This window comes from Marmota monax, unplaced genomic scaffold (assembly GCF_021218885.2).
Source record: "Marmota monax isolate L192 unplaced genomic scaffold, Marmota_monax_Labrador192_F-V1.1 WCK01_AAM20220418_F8-fsc00379, whole genome shotgun sequence".
NCBI lineage: Eukaryota > Metazoa > Chordata > Mammalia > Rodentia > Sciuridae > Marmota > Marmota monax.
Genome location: NW_026693072.1, coordinates 147,604 through 164,154, shown reverse-complemented (window position 1 = coordinate 164,154; position 16,551 = coordinate 147,604). Strand labels below are relative to the sequence as shown.

General features: G+C 41.0%; 1 protein-coding gene across 1 annotated transcript; it reads right to left on the bottom strand.

Moving 5' to 3' along the window:
- Positions 1 to 1,351: 1,351 nt before the first annotated feature.
- Positions 1,352 to 6,611, bottom strand: LOC124098961 (uncharacterized). The gene is given in 3 exon segments (XM_046453913.1): positions 1,352 to 4,488; positions 4,491 to 6,063; positions 6,153 to 6,611. Coding segments are annotated over 3 exon segments (5,169 nt in total).
- Positions 6,612 to 16,551: the final 9,940 nt, after the last annotated feature.

Here is a 16,551-nt window from a genome sequence, read left to right as displayed (position 1 = left end):
CCTTGCATTATCGCGGCAGTTCCTGTTCCTATTCTGGCTGCTATTCCTCCAATTCCTAGTAGTAGAGCTATGGTCATGCTGATGGGCTCTCTGGGGTATTGTTTCCGTCCCTCAAGGCGTCCTAGGACATAGTCTGACCCTAGATATGATATTTTAGGCCATAATTGTATTAACACGCAAAAATCAGTGGTTGCATTGAGGACTGCCGTAGAAATACAAGGGGTCAGTCCGGTATTGCAGGCCCAGTAAGTTCCGTGGGGACCCCACAAATAGTTATTTTGTGAGCCTGTCACTGGGAGGGTAGTATTACAGAGATGTTGGTGTGATGGGGGTACGTTCCCCATACAGACCCCTTGTCCTGTCACTTCGGTGATGGTAAGCTTATAGCTTGGTAGAGATGCACACTTAGGGTCAGGGTTTGTACTACTGTTTCAGTTGGACATAATTGCTATCCCTTCATAATAGGGTGGGCTGGAGGTGAGACACAACCAACAATCTTGGGTGCGATTTGGGTCGGTGGCATTGAGGGCATAGAATGCTCCTTGAATCAATTTTAACAGTCGGTCTCCGGTCCCAGGATGAGTGGGCTCAGGGAAATAGCTAGAGTTCAGATAAGTTGTAGTGACATTGGGAGACAGAGGCGGTTTACTTGTGGGAACCCTCTGTGAGCTTTGGGGCTGTTTGGGCAGCGAGGGGATCTTTTGGTCTTCTAGTACAGAATTAGGTCCTATCGAGCTAATCATAGCTGGGGTTTGGGATAGTCTGATTTTGAAAGTTACACCGGGATCGTATCCAGTCATATACCATCTGAGTCCCCATGTTCTCCCGGTAAGCCAGGGATCAATAGTCTTCTTGCCTTTGTCCGTGAATTGTATCTTAAGGGGCAGCGACTGGCCCGCCTGAAATTGTGAGTTTTTCCTATGGCATGTATGGCCATCTGGGCTGGAGGTAGTGAAATTCTTGGCCACCTTTATCAGGTCCCAGCTTGAGGTGGGGTTCCAGTATGCATCTCCTGTGGTTTCGCAGCCCCAGGAGAAGCAGAAGTATGCTTCATAGCCGCCACATTTGTATGCCTGGGATCTGTCTCTACCGTCCCGGGGGCAGACATAAAAATCAGTCTTGGCTAGATTTTCATCTTGGAACCGGTGGTGGCCTCGCGGGTAAGGAGGAGGGGTAGGGATCAATTGACAAAAGTCAGGGGTTAAGGTGGGCCACCAGGTGCCAGGGTTATGGGTCGCTGTAATAGACCAAATTATCTCCCCAGTTTGAGAGTATACCTTCCAAGTTAACTTCATGGGAGCATGGGGGTTACTACCTAAGACAAGGGGAGCAAAGCAAAGAGCAAAGGCGGTTAACAGCGCGTAAGTCTTATCTTTAGCGGATTTTGAGTACGCTGCAATTTCCATCCTGAGTCTCGGGGAGTAACTGCTGGGTCTTGTGGATGTGCAGCCTTTACATGAGAAGCGTGAATCCAGGCTGCGATGCCGTCCACCTTGATTGCAGTAGGTGTGTTCAACAGGACGGTGTAGGGTCCTTTCCACCGTGGTTCAAGGTTCTTGTTCTGGTGTCTGCGTACCCAGACGGTGTCCCCGATTTTGAAGGAATGTGGCACCGAGGGGGTTTTGAGTTCTTCTTTGTATGCCGCTGCTAATGGCTTCCAGACCTCGTTCTGGACCAATTGCAGTGCGCCTAAATGAATCTGCACAGATGGGGTGAGGGAGGCAGAAATTTCAGTTTCATAGAAGTTAACAGCAGGTGGTGGGGCACCATATAGGATTTCAAATGGGGTTAGTCCCTGAGGGCCAGGAGTATTTCTGGCCCGATATAAAGCTAAGGGTAGGAGTTGTACCCAGTCTCTAGTGCCAGTTTCAAGCGTTAATTTAGTTAAAGTCTCCTTGATTGTTCTATTCATTCTTTCTACTTGCCCTGAGCTTTGGGGTCTATATGCACAATGTAACTTCCAATTAATCCCCAGCGAATTGGCCACCGCCTGACTTACCTGGGAGACGAAGGCAGGCCCGTTATCCGACCCAATTGTTCCGGGTACCCCATACCTTGGAAAAATTTCTTCCACTAGCTTCTTAGCAACGGTTTTGGCAGTTTCGTGTCGGGTGGGGAACGCCTCTACCCATCCGGAAAAAGTATCAACGAAGACTAGAAGATATTTATATCCATACATACCAGGTTTGACTTCAGTAAAGTCTATTTCCCAATGTGTCCCGGGTTTATGTCCTTTAACCCGGACTCCTGTCCCAAGTTTAACTTTACCAGCATTTACCTGGGCACATGCCTGACAATTTTCTGCAACTCGCTGGAGGAGTCGATCCCTATTTGGAAGATATAGAGTACCTTCTCCACGGTCCAAGAGATCTTTCATCTTTTTAGCCCCAAGATGTGTCAGTTTGTGTAATGATTTTACTAGTTCTTTAGCATTTTTAAGGGGCATTATTTTTTTTCCCTGATATTCCCAGGTATGGTCCTCTGGGTTGTAAGAGGCATCTAGCTTCTGTATGATATCCAGATCTTGGTCCTCATAGACCCATTTACCCTCATAGTCATCATGTTGTGGGTTTTCCCGTTGGGGCAATAAAGTCATTACCAAGAGTTGAGGCCCCTGAGCTGCCTTTCTGGCTGTCTCATCTGCCAATTTGTTTCCCCTGGCCTCCGGAGTATTTCCTCTTTGATGGCCAGGGCAATGCATGATACTTAACTTTTTAGGCAGAAATAGAGCTTTAAGTAAGGCCAATATTTCAGTCTTATTCTTGATTTCTTTTCCATCTGAAGTTAGTAGCCCTCGCCGTCTGTAAATTTCCCCGTGTATATGGGCAGTGGCAAAGGCATATCTACTGTCCGTATACACATTTAGCTTCTTTCCCTCAGCCAACTTTAAGGCTTGTGTTAGAGCTATTTGTTCTGCCCGCTGAGCTGAGGTTCCACCCGGCAACGCACTCGCCCAGATTACCTCAGATTCGGTGGTGATGGCTGCTCCTGCTCGCCGTTCCCCATTGAGCAAATAACTGCTCCCGTCGGTATACCAGACCAGTTCTGCATCTTTCATAGGTTGGTCCGTGAGGTCTGGTCGGGTTCCTTGTGTTTCTGCAAGAATCTGCTGGCAGTTGTGGGGATTTGCTTTTCCAGGAAGCGGCAGGAGGGTTGCTGGGTTCAGTGTGACCATGGGGCCGAACTGAATCCGGTCCGTGTCCAGCAGCAAGGACTGGTAATGGGTGAGTCGGGCGTTGGACACCCAGCGGTCAGGTGGTTGGCAAATTATTGCCTCGATGGCATGAGGGGTTAACAAAGTTAATGGCTGTCCCAGAGTCAGTTTAGTGGCATCCTTAATCAGAATAGCCACTGCTGCTATCATTCGAAGACATGGTGGCCATCCTGACGCCACTGGATCCAATTTCTTGGACAGATAGGCTATAGGACGCCTCCAGGGTCCCAGTTTTTGGGTTAGGACTCCTTTAGCATAGCCCTGTTTTTCATCCACAAACAAGTCAAAAGGCTTGGTAACATCTGGTAGGCCTAAGGCGGGGGCTGACAGAAGGGCCAATTTGATACGATCAAATGCCAATTGGTGCTCCCCAGTCCAGGTAAAGGGGTTACTTTGTTTGGTTAGCAGGTATAAGGGGGCCGCTATCTCGGCAAACCCAGGAATCCAAAGTCTGCAGAAACCTGCTGTGCCCAGAAATTCCCGTAGTTGTTTAGGGTTCTGGGGAGTTGGTATGCTCGAGATAGTTTCTTTCCTGGCTGTGGTTAGCCATCGTTGGCCATTATGAAGTTCATAGCCAAGGTAAGTAACTTTTGTCTGACAGATTTGTGCCTTTTTAGCCGATGCCCTGTACCCCAACTGTCCCAAAGTTCGCAGTAATGCCTCCGTACCTGTAAGGCAATCCTCCTCGGTGGTGGCAGCCAATAGGATGTCATCTACATATTGGAGCATAATTAAGGAGGGGTGTCTTACGCGGAAATCGGCCAGGTCCTGATGTAAGTCTTCATCGAAGAGCGTCGGGCTATTCTTGAACCCTTGTGGCAGTCTGGTCCAGGTCAGTTGACCGGAGACCCCTTTGTCGGGATCTTTCCATTCAAATGCAAAGAGGGCCTGGCTTTGAGGGCACAGTCTCAAACAGAAAAAGGCATCTTTTAGATCTAGAATGGTGTACCAAGTATGGGTAGGAGGCAAGGTGCTGAGGAGATTGTAGGGGTTAGGCACCGTGGGGTGGATGTCCTCTACCCTTTTGTTTACCTCTCTTAAGTCCTGGACAGGCCTATAATCATTTGTTCCCGGCTTTTTTACTGGTAGCAATGGGGTGTTCCAGGGCGATCGGCAAGGGGTTAGAATTCCTTGGTCTAGGAGGCGTTTGATATGCGGCCTGATGCCTTGGTAAGCTTCTCTTGACATAGGATACTGTTTATTATTTACAGGAGTAGCAGTGGTTTTTAGGTAAATGACTATTGGAGGTTGTTGTTTAGCCATTCCCATTCCACGGTTTCAGCCCAGGCCTCCGGGTAGGACTCAAGCCAATAGTTTATGTCCTTATCAAGTGCAGGAGGTTTGCTAAAAAGTTTATATTCATCCTCTAATTTGAAAGTTAATACATGTAAAGGGGCCTGATCTGGCCCCGTAATGGAGGCACCCCCATTTTTAAAGTGGATTTGAGCTCTTAACTTGGTTAATAGGTCTCTTCCTAGTAGTGGATACGGACAATCAGGCACATGTAGAAACGAATGGGAAACTCTACCTGTAGCAAGGTGTACTTCTCTCTTGGTGGTCCATCGGTACGGCTTGCTTCCAGTGGCGCCTTGGACCCACGTCGTTTTGTGGCTCATGGGTCCTGGCGTTCGTGTTAGCACCGAATGTTGGGCTCCAGTATCTACTAGGAAGGTTACAGGTTGCCCCCCTACTTGCAAAGTTACCCGGGGCTCAGGGGGGAGTTCCTGGCCCTGACTCCCCTAATCTTCATCCAGGGCTAGTAACTGAGGGGTCCGGTTAGTACCTCTTCAGGGATTGGGGGGTTTCTTTGGACAGTCTTTAAACCAATGTCCTTTCTCCTTGCAGTAGGCACATTGGTCTCGGTCTATACGGGGTCTGCCTCGTTCCCTTTCCCTACCTGTTCTATCTCCTCGTTGCCCTGCCTGGGTTACAGTGGCCAATATCTTGCTTAATTCTTTATTACATTTTCGATCTTTTTCTCTTTCTCTCTTATCTAACTCTTCTCTAAACTTAAGATCTCTTTCTTCCTGCATTTTTCTGATCCTTTCTTCCTTTTCCTCTGGGGTTTCTCTCTTATTAAAAATCTTTTCTGCTTCCTTCAATAAGTCTGCTAGAGTAAAGTCTTGTAGGTTGTCTAACCTTTGCAACTTGGCCCTAATATCTGGAGCGGATTGCCAAATGAAAGCCATAGATACGTTTCCCTTCTGATCCTCACTATCGGGGTCGAAAGGAGTGTATCTCCGATAGGCTTCTTTTAGTCTCTCTAGGAATGCGGTCAGAGTTTCCTCCGAACCCTGGGTGGTTTGTCTTACCTGGGCCAAATTGGTGGGCCGTCGCCCTGCTCCATGGAGACCCGCTATGAGTAACTGGCGATAGAGACGTAGGTGGTTCCTACCTGCATCAGTATTATAATCCCAATCCGGTCGAATTAAGGGAAAAGCTTCATTGATCAAATTTGGGAGTTGGGTAGGGGGCCCATCATCTCCCGGCACATTTTTACGGGCCTCTAAGAGAACTTTTTGTCTCTCCTCTGAAGTGAGAAGAGTCTGCAAAAGCTGCTGACAGTCGTCCCACGTTGGTTGATGAGTCACTAGAATAGATTCAATCAGGGAAGTTAGGGCTACAGGGTCATTGGTAAAGGAGGGATTGTGGGTTTTCCAGTTATAAAGATCAGAGGCAGAGAAAGGCCAGTACTGATATTGGCCGTTAGGACCTCCCGTCTGCCGCAAGGGGAAGGCCCTTGAAGCATCCCCTGGGGCGGTAGGTTCTCGGCACCCGCGAAGTCTCCCCACCAGGCCCGGAGGGGCATTGGTAGTTGGACCCTCTTGTTCTTCTTCTTCTGAGGAAACCTGAATGGGATCTGGAGCTGGTAGAGGTTGGGGATGGTAAGGTGGGGGTTCTTCAGGTCTATAAGAGTTGAATCCTCTGGTGGTAAGACCTTCTTGGGTTTTGTCCCTGCTGGAGTCACGTTTTTGGGTTTATCTAGAATAGGGTAAAGCCTAGAGGTTTGAGGAGGGGGTGCGGGTATCGGGATAAGTGGAGCGGAAGGTGGGGGTGGGGCTTCAAGGGGAGAACGGGGAGGAAGCTTAGGTGGAGAGAAAGGGGCGACCCAAGGAGGTGGGTCGGAGGCTAGATCTTCCCAAGTAACAATGTAGGGCACTTGATCGGGGTGTCCTTGAGGACCTTGGGTGAAAACCCGAGACTTCACCTGTAAAATAAGATCAAGGTTAAACGTCCCTTCTTTTGGCCAGCCAACATCGAACGTTGGCCACTCCGTGGTGCAGAGTGTTATCCATCTTTTCTTTTTGATTTCCACTGACCGGTTGTCAGCCCGGTTCCGGACGTCCTGCCAATGATCAAGAGTAAGACTCAAGGGAGTTGTTATAGATTGTCCCATGTTAGTCTCAGAGGGAATGAGAAAGTACAAAGGCAAGGAGACAGATACAAAAATCAGACTGGACACAAAGAATGCTGGGCGGCCTCGGCACAAACCGAAAGTATCTGATGGATTAGGGGGAGGAGGGACTCCGTCACCCACAAGAACAGTGTACTCTTTGGAAACACTAGAGGCCCCCCAAAATGGGCCCTCCGAATCCCTCGGACGTCTCCCAGGGTGGCAGGGGAGAAGTCCGAGTTTGTCAACTACTTCTCAAGCTGCCCAGAAAACAGAGCGACTACGCGTAATCTTACGGACGCTGCGCACAGACAGATAATGATCGAAGACTGCAAACATAGAACAAAAGAAACACAAAACCACACGAGCCGGCCAGCATACCTCCCAGTGATGCCGGGCGTTCCCCGGACAGGGATCCGGACGGGGGTGCAGGAAGATCTCGGTGGAACCTCCAAATGAAAGACCCTCCGACTCCCTGTCCAAGGAAAAGCACAGGAGACACTGGCTGCAAAAGCAAGAGGCGATTTATTGATACACAGGCGCCTGCGGGTGCTCAGCAAGACCTCAGCCGGAGCTTCGGTGAACTGGCACCCCGGGCTTTGGGGCACAGATCTTTTATAGGGTAAAGGAACAGGTTTCGCGCGCGCGGTAAGCAACAGGTTTCTTATTGGTCTTTTTGAACCTAGCATATAGGTTACCTAAAAGGCAAGGTTGTTTTTCACTGTATGTTCCTGGAAAAACCACATAAAAACCACTTGTTTTTCACTGTATGTTTCCGTTTGCTCAACCGTGCCGGTTCTTTCCCAACCATCCTGTTCTTTCCTAATCGGTTACACTTAACTGATTATCTGAAAAACACATCCGACGCCTGTGCAGGTGCAAAAGCAAGCCCTGATGATTTTGTAACTGGGCCTAACGTTATTGGGCTGGGGTCTCTCACCTGGACACAGGAGAGGAGAGGATCCAGGGGGTGCTCCATCCTCTCCCAGACGCCAGAGCAAACAGCCCAACTAACTGGCGTTCAGTGTCTTGGGAGGGATGATCCACTCAAGACAGTGTTCTTGGGGGCATTCACACCAGACCCTCAATCCCCAGGAGAAACTGACGCCTGCTGCCCAAGGGAGCACAGCTACCCCTGAGGGTGTCTTGAAGTAATGGGACCCCTTCCTACCTGATGCAGATTTACTAGATATTCTTCAGAGGTCTTTTCATTCCAGGCTCCCTGCCTCCTCTCTCTACTACAGACAAAATAAAACCAGTCAATATGTAGGAGAAGGGCATGGGGGGCTGTGGAGACAAAGAAGGCTGGCCTTAGGAGCCTCTTAGGGCAGCTAATAATGTCCCCATGTACGGAGCTCTTCTAAGAGGGCCAGCTGTTGCCAGCACCACACCAACCCAAGACAGGTTCCCCTGCCTCCTCCTCCAAGTCCCCCTTCCTGCCCCTGAATGTGGAGATTGCCTGCTGACCAGTGAGTGACCTCTCCTAGGTGCTCTCTCCTTGGCTCTCAGGCTGCTTCCCACTCCCTTGGTGTTTGCATCACAATAGCTGAAGTCACAGGGCACTGTGGGGGTGGGGGGTGGGGGTGGGGTGGGGGTGGGGGATGGAAAGCACCAAGGCTCAGGAGGCAAAGCTGGAATGCTGAGCGCATGTAATAACTATTGAGACCCCTTTCTCTAGAATAAGTGCTCTCCTGGGTGCCCAGCATACACAAACTCCTTCCCTTGGGTCATTGTGGGAATATAGTACTTGTTAATATGGATCGAGTCACTGGCTTGGGGATGATAGAGCATAGAGTCCTTCCTTCCTGTTATTTTTCTTTTCATTGGATTTCACACACCTTAGGAATGAATATACATGTAATTGTGCGTGTATATGTGATGTGCCTGCTAGAAAGTATGGAATATTTCCAGCACTTTGGAATGGTCCTTGTGCCTTTTTAAATAGTCACTTCCCAAATTACCCACAATTCTGAACTCTGTCATGATGCACTAGTTTGCTTGATTTCCCCTTCATATCAATGGGGGGGGGGGGAGATTCCAGGTTGTCTTCAGAGTCTGGATCTTTCTCTGGACAGATCCTCAGTCCAGGAGATCCATCTGTGTTTTCGTGTGACACAGCACTCTGTTCTTGTTCATTGGCCAGTAGTATTTTATCACATGAATCCAGCACAAACTGTTCACTCATTCTAACTCATTCTAACTTTGTTTGTTATACTTTCCTTTTGTTTTGGTGGTAAGAGTGGCATCTCTGGTGATTTTAGGATTGCCTTAAGAATAGCCTTAGAATTCATTCTTTCCTTGTTTTGAAAGATACAATATTTCTGCAGCCTTCTTTCATTTCTTACTGTTTTTTTCTTTCTTCTCAGCTAGATGTGATATATTCACATCTCTATCCCTAGCTTCTGCTGAGATTGAATAGATGTGTGGTTTAAACCAACAATATATTTTATAAAATGGTTGTTCAGCCTCACTTTAGAAAAGTTATTTTCACTGGGTACAGTGGCACACGCCTGTAATCCCTGTGGCTTGGGAAGCTGAGACAGGAAAATCACAATTTCAAAGCCAGCCTCACCAAAGCAACTCAGGGAGACCCTGTCTCTAAATAAAATACAAAATAGAGCTAGGAATGTGGCTCAGTGGTTGACTGCCCTTGGGTTTTATCTCCAGTAGCCCCCCCAAACTTTTTTAAAAGTTATTTTCATTTTCTTTGAAATATTGATAAGCTGAGAAATTCCCAAACCTTCCAAACTCTTGTTCCTTTTTGTTTTTCTCTTCAATGCATCTATGTCTTTTCACAGTTTATTATAAGTAATCAGTAAGAATCAAGCTTTTCCTCTCAATGCTTTGCTTGAAAATCTGTTCAGATAAGTATTCAATTTCATTGTTCACAAACCATTTGTGTCCACATAACACTAGGACACAATTGATGTTTTTGTCACTTTATAGGAGGGATTAACCTTTCTCCTGTTTTCAATAACTTTTCTGCCTAAAAACATAGTAAAATCACTTTTAATATCCATATTCTAACATGTACCTCAGAAACTTGCAGCTCTATCCATTATCCAATTTTAAAGTCAGTTGCATGTATTTATGTATTGTTATAGCAATACCCCATATCTCAACAACTCAGTACTAAAATCTGTATGTACGCGCATCTCCAGAAAAACAAAATCAATAGGGATACATAGAGACAGGGTGGGGAGGGAGACAAAGTATAAGGAATTGTTAATGGATTATAGAGTCTAATCCCCCAAATCTACATCTGACAAGCTAGACACATGTAAAAGCCTGCTTAGGAAATTGAAAACTATGGTTTCAGATTTTTTTTAACTTTTTACGTAACATATCTTGCATTATATAGAAATTTTGTTTTGTACTGCATCAGCTTTAGTTAATTGTATAAATTTCAACATTTCATGTAATCTGTTAAATGTAGTAAATGGAATTCTAACATTCTGAAATTCTATAGTGATAACTCCTTTTATGTTTGTGATATTAGAATTATGTATTTTCATTCGTGATTTGTATTAGAAATCTATCACATTTATAAATCTTTAAAGTAAAAGAAATATTTGTATCTTTGGTTTTCTCTTTTCTATGGCTTCTTTTATTTCCATGATATTTGTTCTACATTATTTTCATCTGTTTCTTTGTGTTAGAGATGTTATTTTTCCCTGGTTTCTTCAAGTGGATTGTTATACCATTGGGCTTAAGGCTAGTATATGTTATAATATATATATTTAGTAGTCTCCATTATGATTCATGCCTTATTTACATGGACTATACTTTTATTTTTATTGTGGTACAACATACACACAATTTATTTTCTTTTCCCACTTTGGAAGTATATAGATCAGTGGAATTAAGTACATTCTCATTCTTGGGCATTATTTACCTCCAAAATATTTTTAATAATTCCAAGTAGAAACTGTATATACAATAGACAATAACTCTTCAATCTCCCATTTTATAACCCTTGATAACCAATCTTCTATATATGTCTCTTTGAATTTGACTATTCTAGGTACCTAATATAAATAGGATCATATAACATTTGTCCTTTTGTGTCTGGCTTAATGTCTGTAAGATTCATCCATGCTAATAGCATGTATCAGAATTTCATTCTTTTTTAAAGCTGAAAAATATTTCATTCTATTATATTCCACATTTTTTGGTCAACTGAAGTATTGGTGGACCGTTTTGGCTATATGCTTTTGAAATAATGCTGCTATGAATATAGAAAGTGCATATCTGTTTGAATCCTTGCTTTCAATTCTTTTGTAGGTATACCCAACAGTAAAACTGCTAGATCATGAGGTAAATACATTTTTAAATCTGGGGGAATTGCCATACTGTTGTTAATACTGGCTGCACCATTCTATATCCCCACTAGCAATGCACAAAGCTTTTATTTTCCCCCACATTCTTGCCAAAACTTATTATGTTTACAATCTACCAATTTATTTTTAAAATTTATTTTGATTTTTTAAATTCTTGTTAGTCACATAAAACATTAGGACACATTTTACATAATCCCAAAAGCATGGAATATAATTTGCTTTAATTCATTCTCAGCACTTTCCCCTCCTCCTCTCTCCCTTCCCCTGTTGCCCTTCTTCTACTCTATTGATATTCTTGCTATTTAATGTAGTTTTTTTTTAATTACTGTCATATATATATATATATATATATATATATATATATATATACTTAATATTGGGATTCACTGTGCTATATTCATGTATGTACAGATTAAAGTACCACTGTTCTTCGCTTTTCCCATTGATTTTTTGCATATTGTTTTTGGGTTTTTTTCCATATTTTTATTGGTGCACTATAGTTAGACATATTTACAGGGTTTTTTAAAAACATATTCACACATGTTAACAATATAACAATATAATTTGACCAATATCACTCACCAGCACTTCCCTCTTCCCTCCCTACCTCTCCCCCCTTGGTCCTTTTTCTCTACTGATCTCCCTCTGATCTTTAGCACCACTACTACTGATGCTGCCACAACTGGCTTGGCTCTAATATAATCTTTCTTCTTTGTTTAATGTACCCAAATTTCTGAGTCTCTAAAACATTTTGACAGTCCAAAAATGAATTTTAGTGAAATTCCTGTTTCATCCACCTTGTACTCCCTGTACTCTTGTTGCTTGAATCCCAAGCTAAGGAGCAACTAGGAATGCAGCCTTTGTGTAGCATGCAATCTTTAACCCCTTCTATTTGTTATTTTAACAATAGCCATCCTAATGGATGTGAACTGGTATCTTTCCACATTTCCCTGATGTGTAGTAATATTTAGCATATTTTCATGTACTTATTGATTATTTAATTAACTTATCTGGGAAAATATTATTTAAAGTCTTTGATCATTTTAATTTTTTTGTGGAGTACTAGGTATTGAGTCCAGAGCCACTTTCCCATTGGACTATATAGTCCTTTTTATTTTTTTTATTTTGAGAAAGGGTCTCACTAAGTTGCCCAGACTGACCTCAACATTTTGATTCTCCTGCCTAAGGCTCCCAAATTATGTGTATTAGAGTCAAGTACCACTGCTGTTGGTATTTTGACTTTTTTTGGCTCAAATTGTTTGATTTTTTTTGGGGGGTGTATAAGTTCCTTATATAAACTGTGTATCAATCCCTAATGAAATCTATATGATTTATTAATATTTTCTGCAAATCTGTGGTTTCCTTTTAACTTGGATAGCAGTGTCATTTAATGAACAATCATTTTTAGTTTTGATGAAGCCCAAATTATTTATTTTTTTTCTTTATTGTGTGATTTTGGTGTGATACCCAAGAAATCATTGCCACATACTGTTCTGAAGGTTTTTCCTACATTTACTTCTAAGAGTTTTGTAATTTTGGATCTTATTTTTAGGTCATTGTTGTACTTTGTGTTTATTTTCTATACAAAAAATCCTTAAAAGTTAAGGACCCAAACAGGGCATAATGGTACATGCCTATAACCCCAGCAGCTTGGGAGGCTGAAGCAGGAGGATCATAAGCTCAAAGCCAGCCTCAGCAAGTTAACACAAATGAAGCACTAAACAACTTAGCAAGACTCTGTCTCTAATAAAATATAAAAAAAGGGCTGAGGATGTGGCTCATTGATTAAGTGCTTCTGGTTTCAATCCCCAATAACAACTAAAAATGTTAAGGACCCAATTTATTTCTTTTATGTGTAGTTGTTCAATTTTTGCATTACCGTTTATTAAAGAAACTCTCTTTTCTTACATTTAATTTTCCAGGAACCCTTAATGAAAATCAATTGACCAAATATATTTATGAGTGTTTATTACTGGGCTACCTATTCTATTCCTTACACGTTTGCCTTCATACCAGTATTACATTCTTTTGATTATCTTATTAAATAAGTTTGGAAATCAGGACTTTTGAATTCTTTGACTACAGTAATTTTCAAGATTGGTTTGTTTGTGGGTCCCTTGATATCCTGCATGAATTTCAAGATGTATTTTTCTATTCCTGCAAAATACCTGTTGAAATATTAATGAGGATTATCTCTAGGTCACTTTAGTATTGACCTATTGAAAATATTAAATTTTCCAACCTGTGAAAATGGAATGTGTTTCCCTAATTCTAAAGCATTTTACTTTCTTTCAACAATGGTTGCTATGGAGTGAATATGTCCTCCTGAAATGCACATGTTGAAGTTCTATTCCACATTTCCCCATTGTGAAGGTATTTTGACATAAGGCCTTTGGGAAGTAAGTAGGCATAGGAGAGGTCATAGGAGTCGAGTCTGCATGATAAGTTTGGTGCTCTTGTTGGTATAAAAATAAGATTTCTTTCTCTAATATCTTAAAACACTGTAGGAAGACAGCTGTTTACAAACCAGGAGGAGAGCCCTCACTGAATGTTCTAGGACCTAGTTCTCAGAATTTTTTATGTCCAGAAGTATGACCTAAAAGCTATTAGTTATTTAATTAATTCAGCCCATGGGTAGGTAGTCAGTTTGAACTGACTGAGGCAGACAGTTGGTATTTATAGTAAATACATCTTACACCAATTTGCTTAAGTTTATTCTGTAGTATTTTATTGGTTTTGATTCCATTATAAATGAAATTGTTTTTCTTTTCTTGGATTTTTAAATTAATGTATAGAAACACTAATTTTGTGGTGTTGATTTTGAGACAGGATCTGAAAGTTGCTTAGGGCCTTGCTAAGTTGCTAAGACTGCCTCTGAACTCACAATCCTCCTGTCTCAGCCTCCCAAGCCAGCAGGATTACAGGCATGCTCCACTGTGCCTTGGTCACTTTTTGTTTTTATATTCTACCAGTTATTGAGTGGAAATGTTAAAATTTTGTGTTTCAATGATTGTGGGTCTACTTATTGCTCTTTATATTTCTAATAGTAATAGTTTTACTTTTATTTTTAAGCCTGCTGCTACATAATGGTTTGGGAATGTTACATCCTCCTGTGAATTGACCCTATTTTCTTGTCCTGATATCTACTTTATCTGATATTATTATAGCCTCATCAATTTTCTTGTGGTTGGTATTTGCATACTGTATCTTTTTTCATTCCATTCTGTCTACATGTATCATTCTATTTAAATTGTCTTTTCTTCAGCAAATAGTACACTTTTCTTATTTTATGTATTTTGAAAATCTTTTCTTTTACTTTATTCTATTGTTCTTTAATGTAATTTTAGGATACTTTGATTTAAGCCCATCCAGTTCTTTTTTTATTTATTGCATCTGATATCTGTCAATTAATTCCTCTTTCCTATCATCATTTGGATTTATCAATTATATTTTTCCTATTCTATCTTTTCTCTAATGGTTTTACATCTTCACAATTTTATGTTATATTTATGGTTTTTCCATAAATATAACATACAAAATAAGTTATGATATAATTTAGATAATAATTTTCTCCTTAAACTCTAAATGGACCTTAAAAGAGTTTATCTTCATGCACTCCCTCCTATTCTTTTTCCTATAACTTATTTCTGTATTTAGCACAAATTTATGATATTACTATTGCTGTTTTGAACACCCAAAATTCTTTTATATTTACTATATTTCTATACTCTGTACTCCCCGTACTTTTACCCTTTAGTTTTTTACTTCATCTGGAATCATTTTTTCCTGACTAAATAATTTACATTATTATTTAAAGTACTGCACTTCTATTTGTAACAAATTTCTCAGCTTTTATATGTCCAGAAACATCTTCATTTCATCTCCAATATTTTCTTTTTGCTGAGATATTATTTACATGTAGTAAATGGCACAGATATTAAACATACAGATTGATAGGTTTAACAAATGTATTAACTCAATTAAATCACCATCCAGGTAATAATATAAAAATATTTCCATCATCCCAGAAAAATTGCCTTGCATCTGACTTTCAATCATCCATCACAAAATGGAAAATAATGTTATGATTTCTACAATCATGAGTTACTCTGCCTTTTCTTGATTTTATTAAAAATGTAATAACTCATTGACTATTCAGATACATATAGTCTATCTTCATTATTTGCAGATTTCATATTGTGAATTCACCTATTTAATAATTTTATTCATGACCCCAAATCAATACTTGCAGCAAAGAATGATGAAAATTTGAATCACTTGATAATACATGTTATTACCTGACATCAAACAAGGGGACTCTGCCTTCTGGCTTCAATGCTCATAATGTACACAAATAAGGTTTTCACAGTCCATATAGTGCCACATTTTTCATATTCATGTGTTTCATTTGCTGATTTATATTTTTATTTTATTGGTGATTTCACCATTTCTAATGGTCCCCAAGTGTAGTGCTGAAATTCTGTGTTCTTAAATGAAGGAAATATTGTAAATATTGAAAGATGTAAAATATCTTTCAGAGAAAATATGTGTTTATGTTTTGTTCAGGCATGAGTTATGGTGTTGTTGTCCATGGATACGATGCAAATTAAACAATTTGTTTTTAATAGAAACAGACATAGAACCAAACAGGTCACAAAGTTAGGTTTCTATTTGCTTCAAAACTGTATAGATTCTGTATTTTCTGTTTCTCTCCATGATGCATCTTAAAAAACTGGAGGCATATTCTGTGAACTATAGACAATAATTCATTTACTATTCAGATATGCAAGTTTCATGGCACTATTTGTTGAAAAGCCTTTACACTCCACATTTAATATTATTGGCACTTTATCTCAAAAATCAAATAACTACCTTGTGTACAGCAAAGAAAACAATAGATAATTCACAGATTGGGAGAAAATTTTGCAAATATTGAAAAATGGGAAAATATTAAACAATCCTTTAATTGATATTTTTAAAATATACGTTGAAATATTTTATAGTCAACCTGTTGTGTAGTATTAAACCAAAAATCTTACTCCTATTTAGCTATAATTTTGTACCCATTCAACAAACTCTCTCCAACTCTCCTTCCCCCTCTAAAACTCATAGCCTCTGGAAAGTACCACTGTACTATCTAACTCTATTAGTATTCCAAATATATAAAGAATTAACACTACTCAATAATTTTTAAAATCCCTATATTTAAAAAAATGGATAAACCACCAAAGGCTCCTATGTTGAAGGCTCCGTCACCAATGTAGCAATGTTAAGGAGTATAACTTTTAGGAAATGATGGGGACATAAGGGCTCTCATAAATGGATTTTGCCATTGATGGATTCATAACTAAATGAACTATTAGGAGGTTTTTGAAACTATAGAAGGTGTGGATGTTTCAGTTGCGCCCTTGGGGACTGTCTCTGTCTGCTTCGTGTTGCCATGAGATGAGCAGCTTTCCTCTGTCACACCTTATGCCTTGGTGCCAGCCAACCATGAACTAAAACCTCTGAAACCACAAGCAAAACTACATTTTTCCTTCTTTAAGTTGTATTTCTCAGGTCTTTTTGTGATAATGGCAGAAAGTTGACTAACCTAAACATGA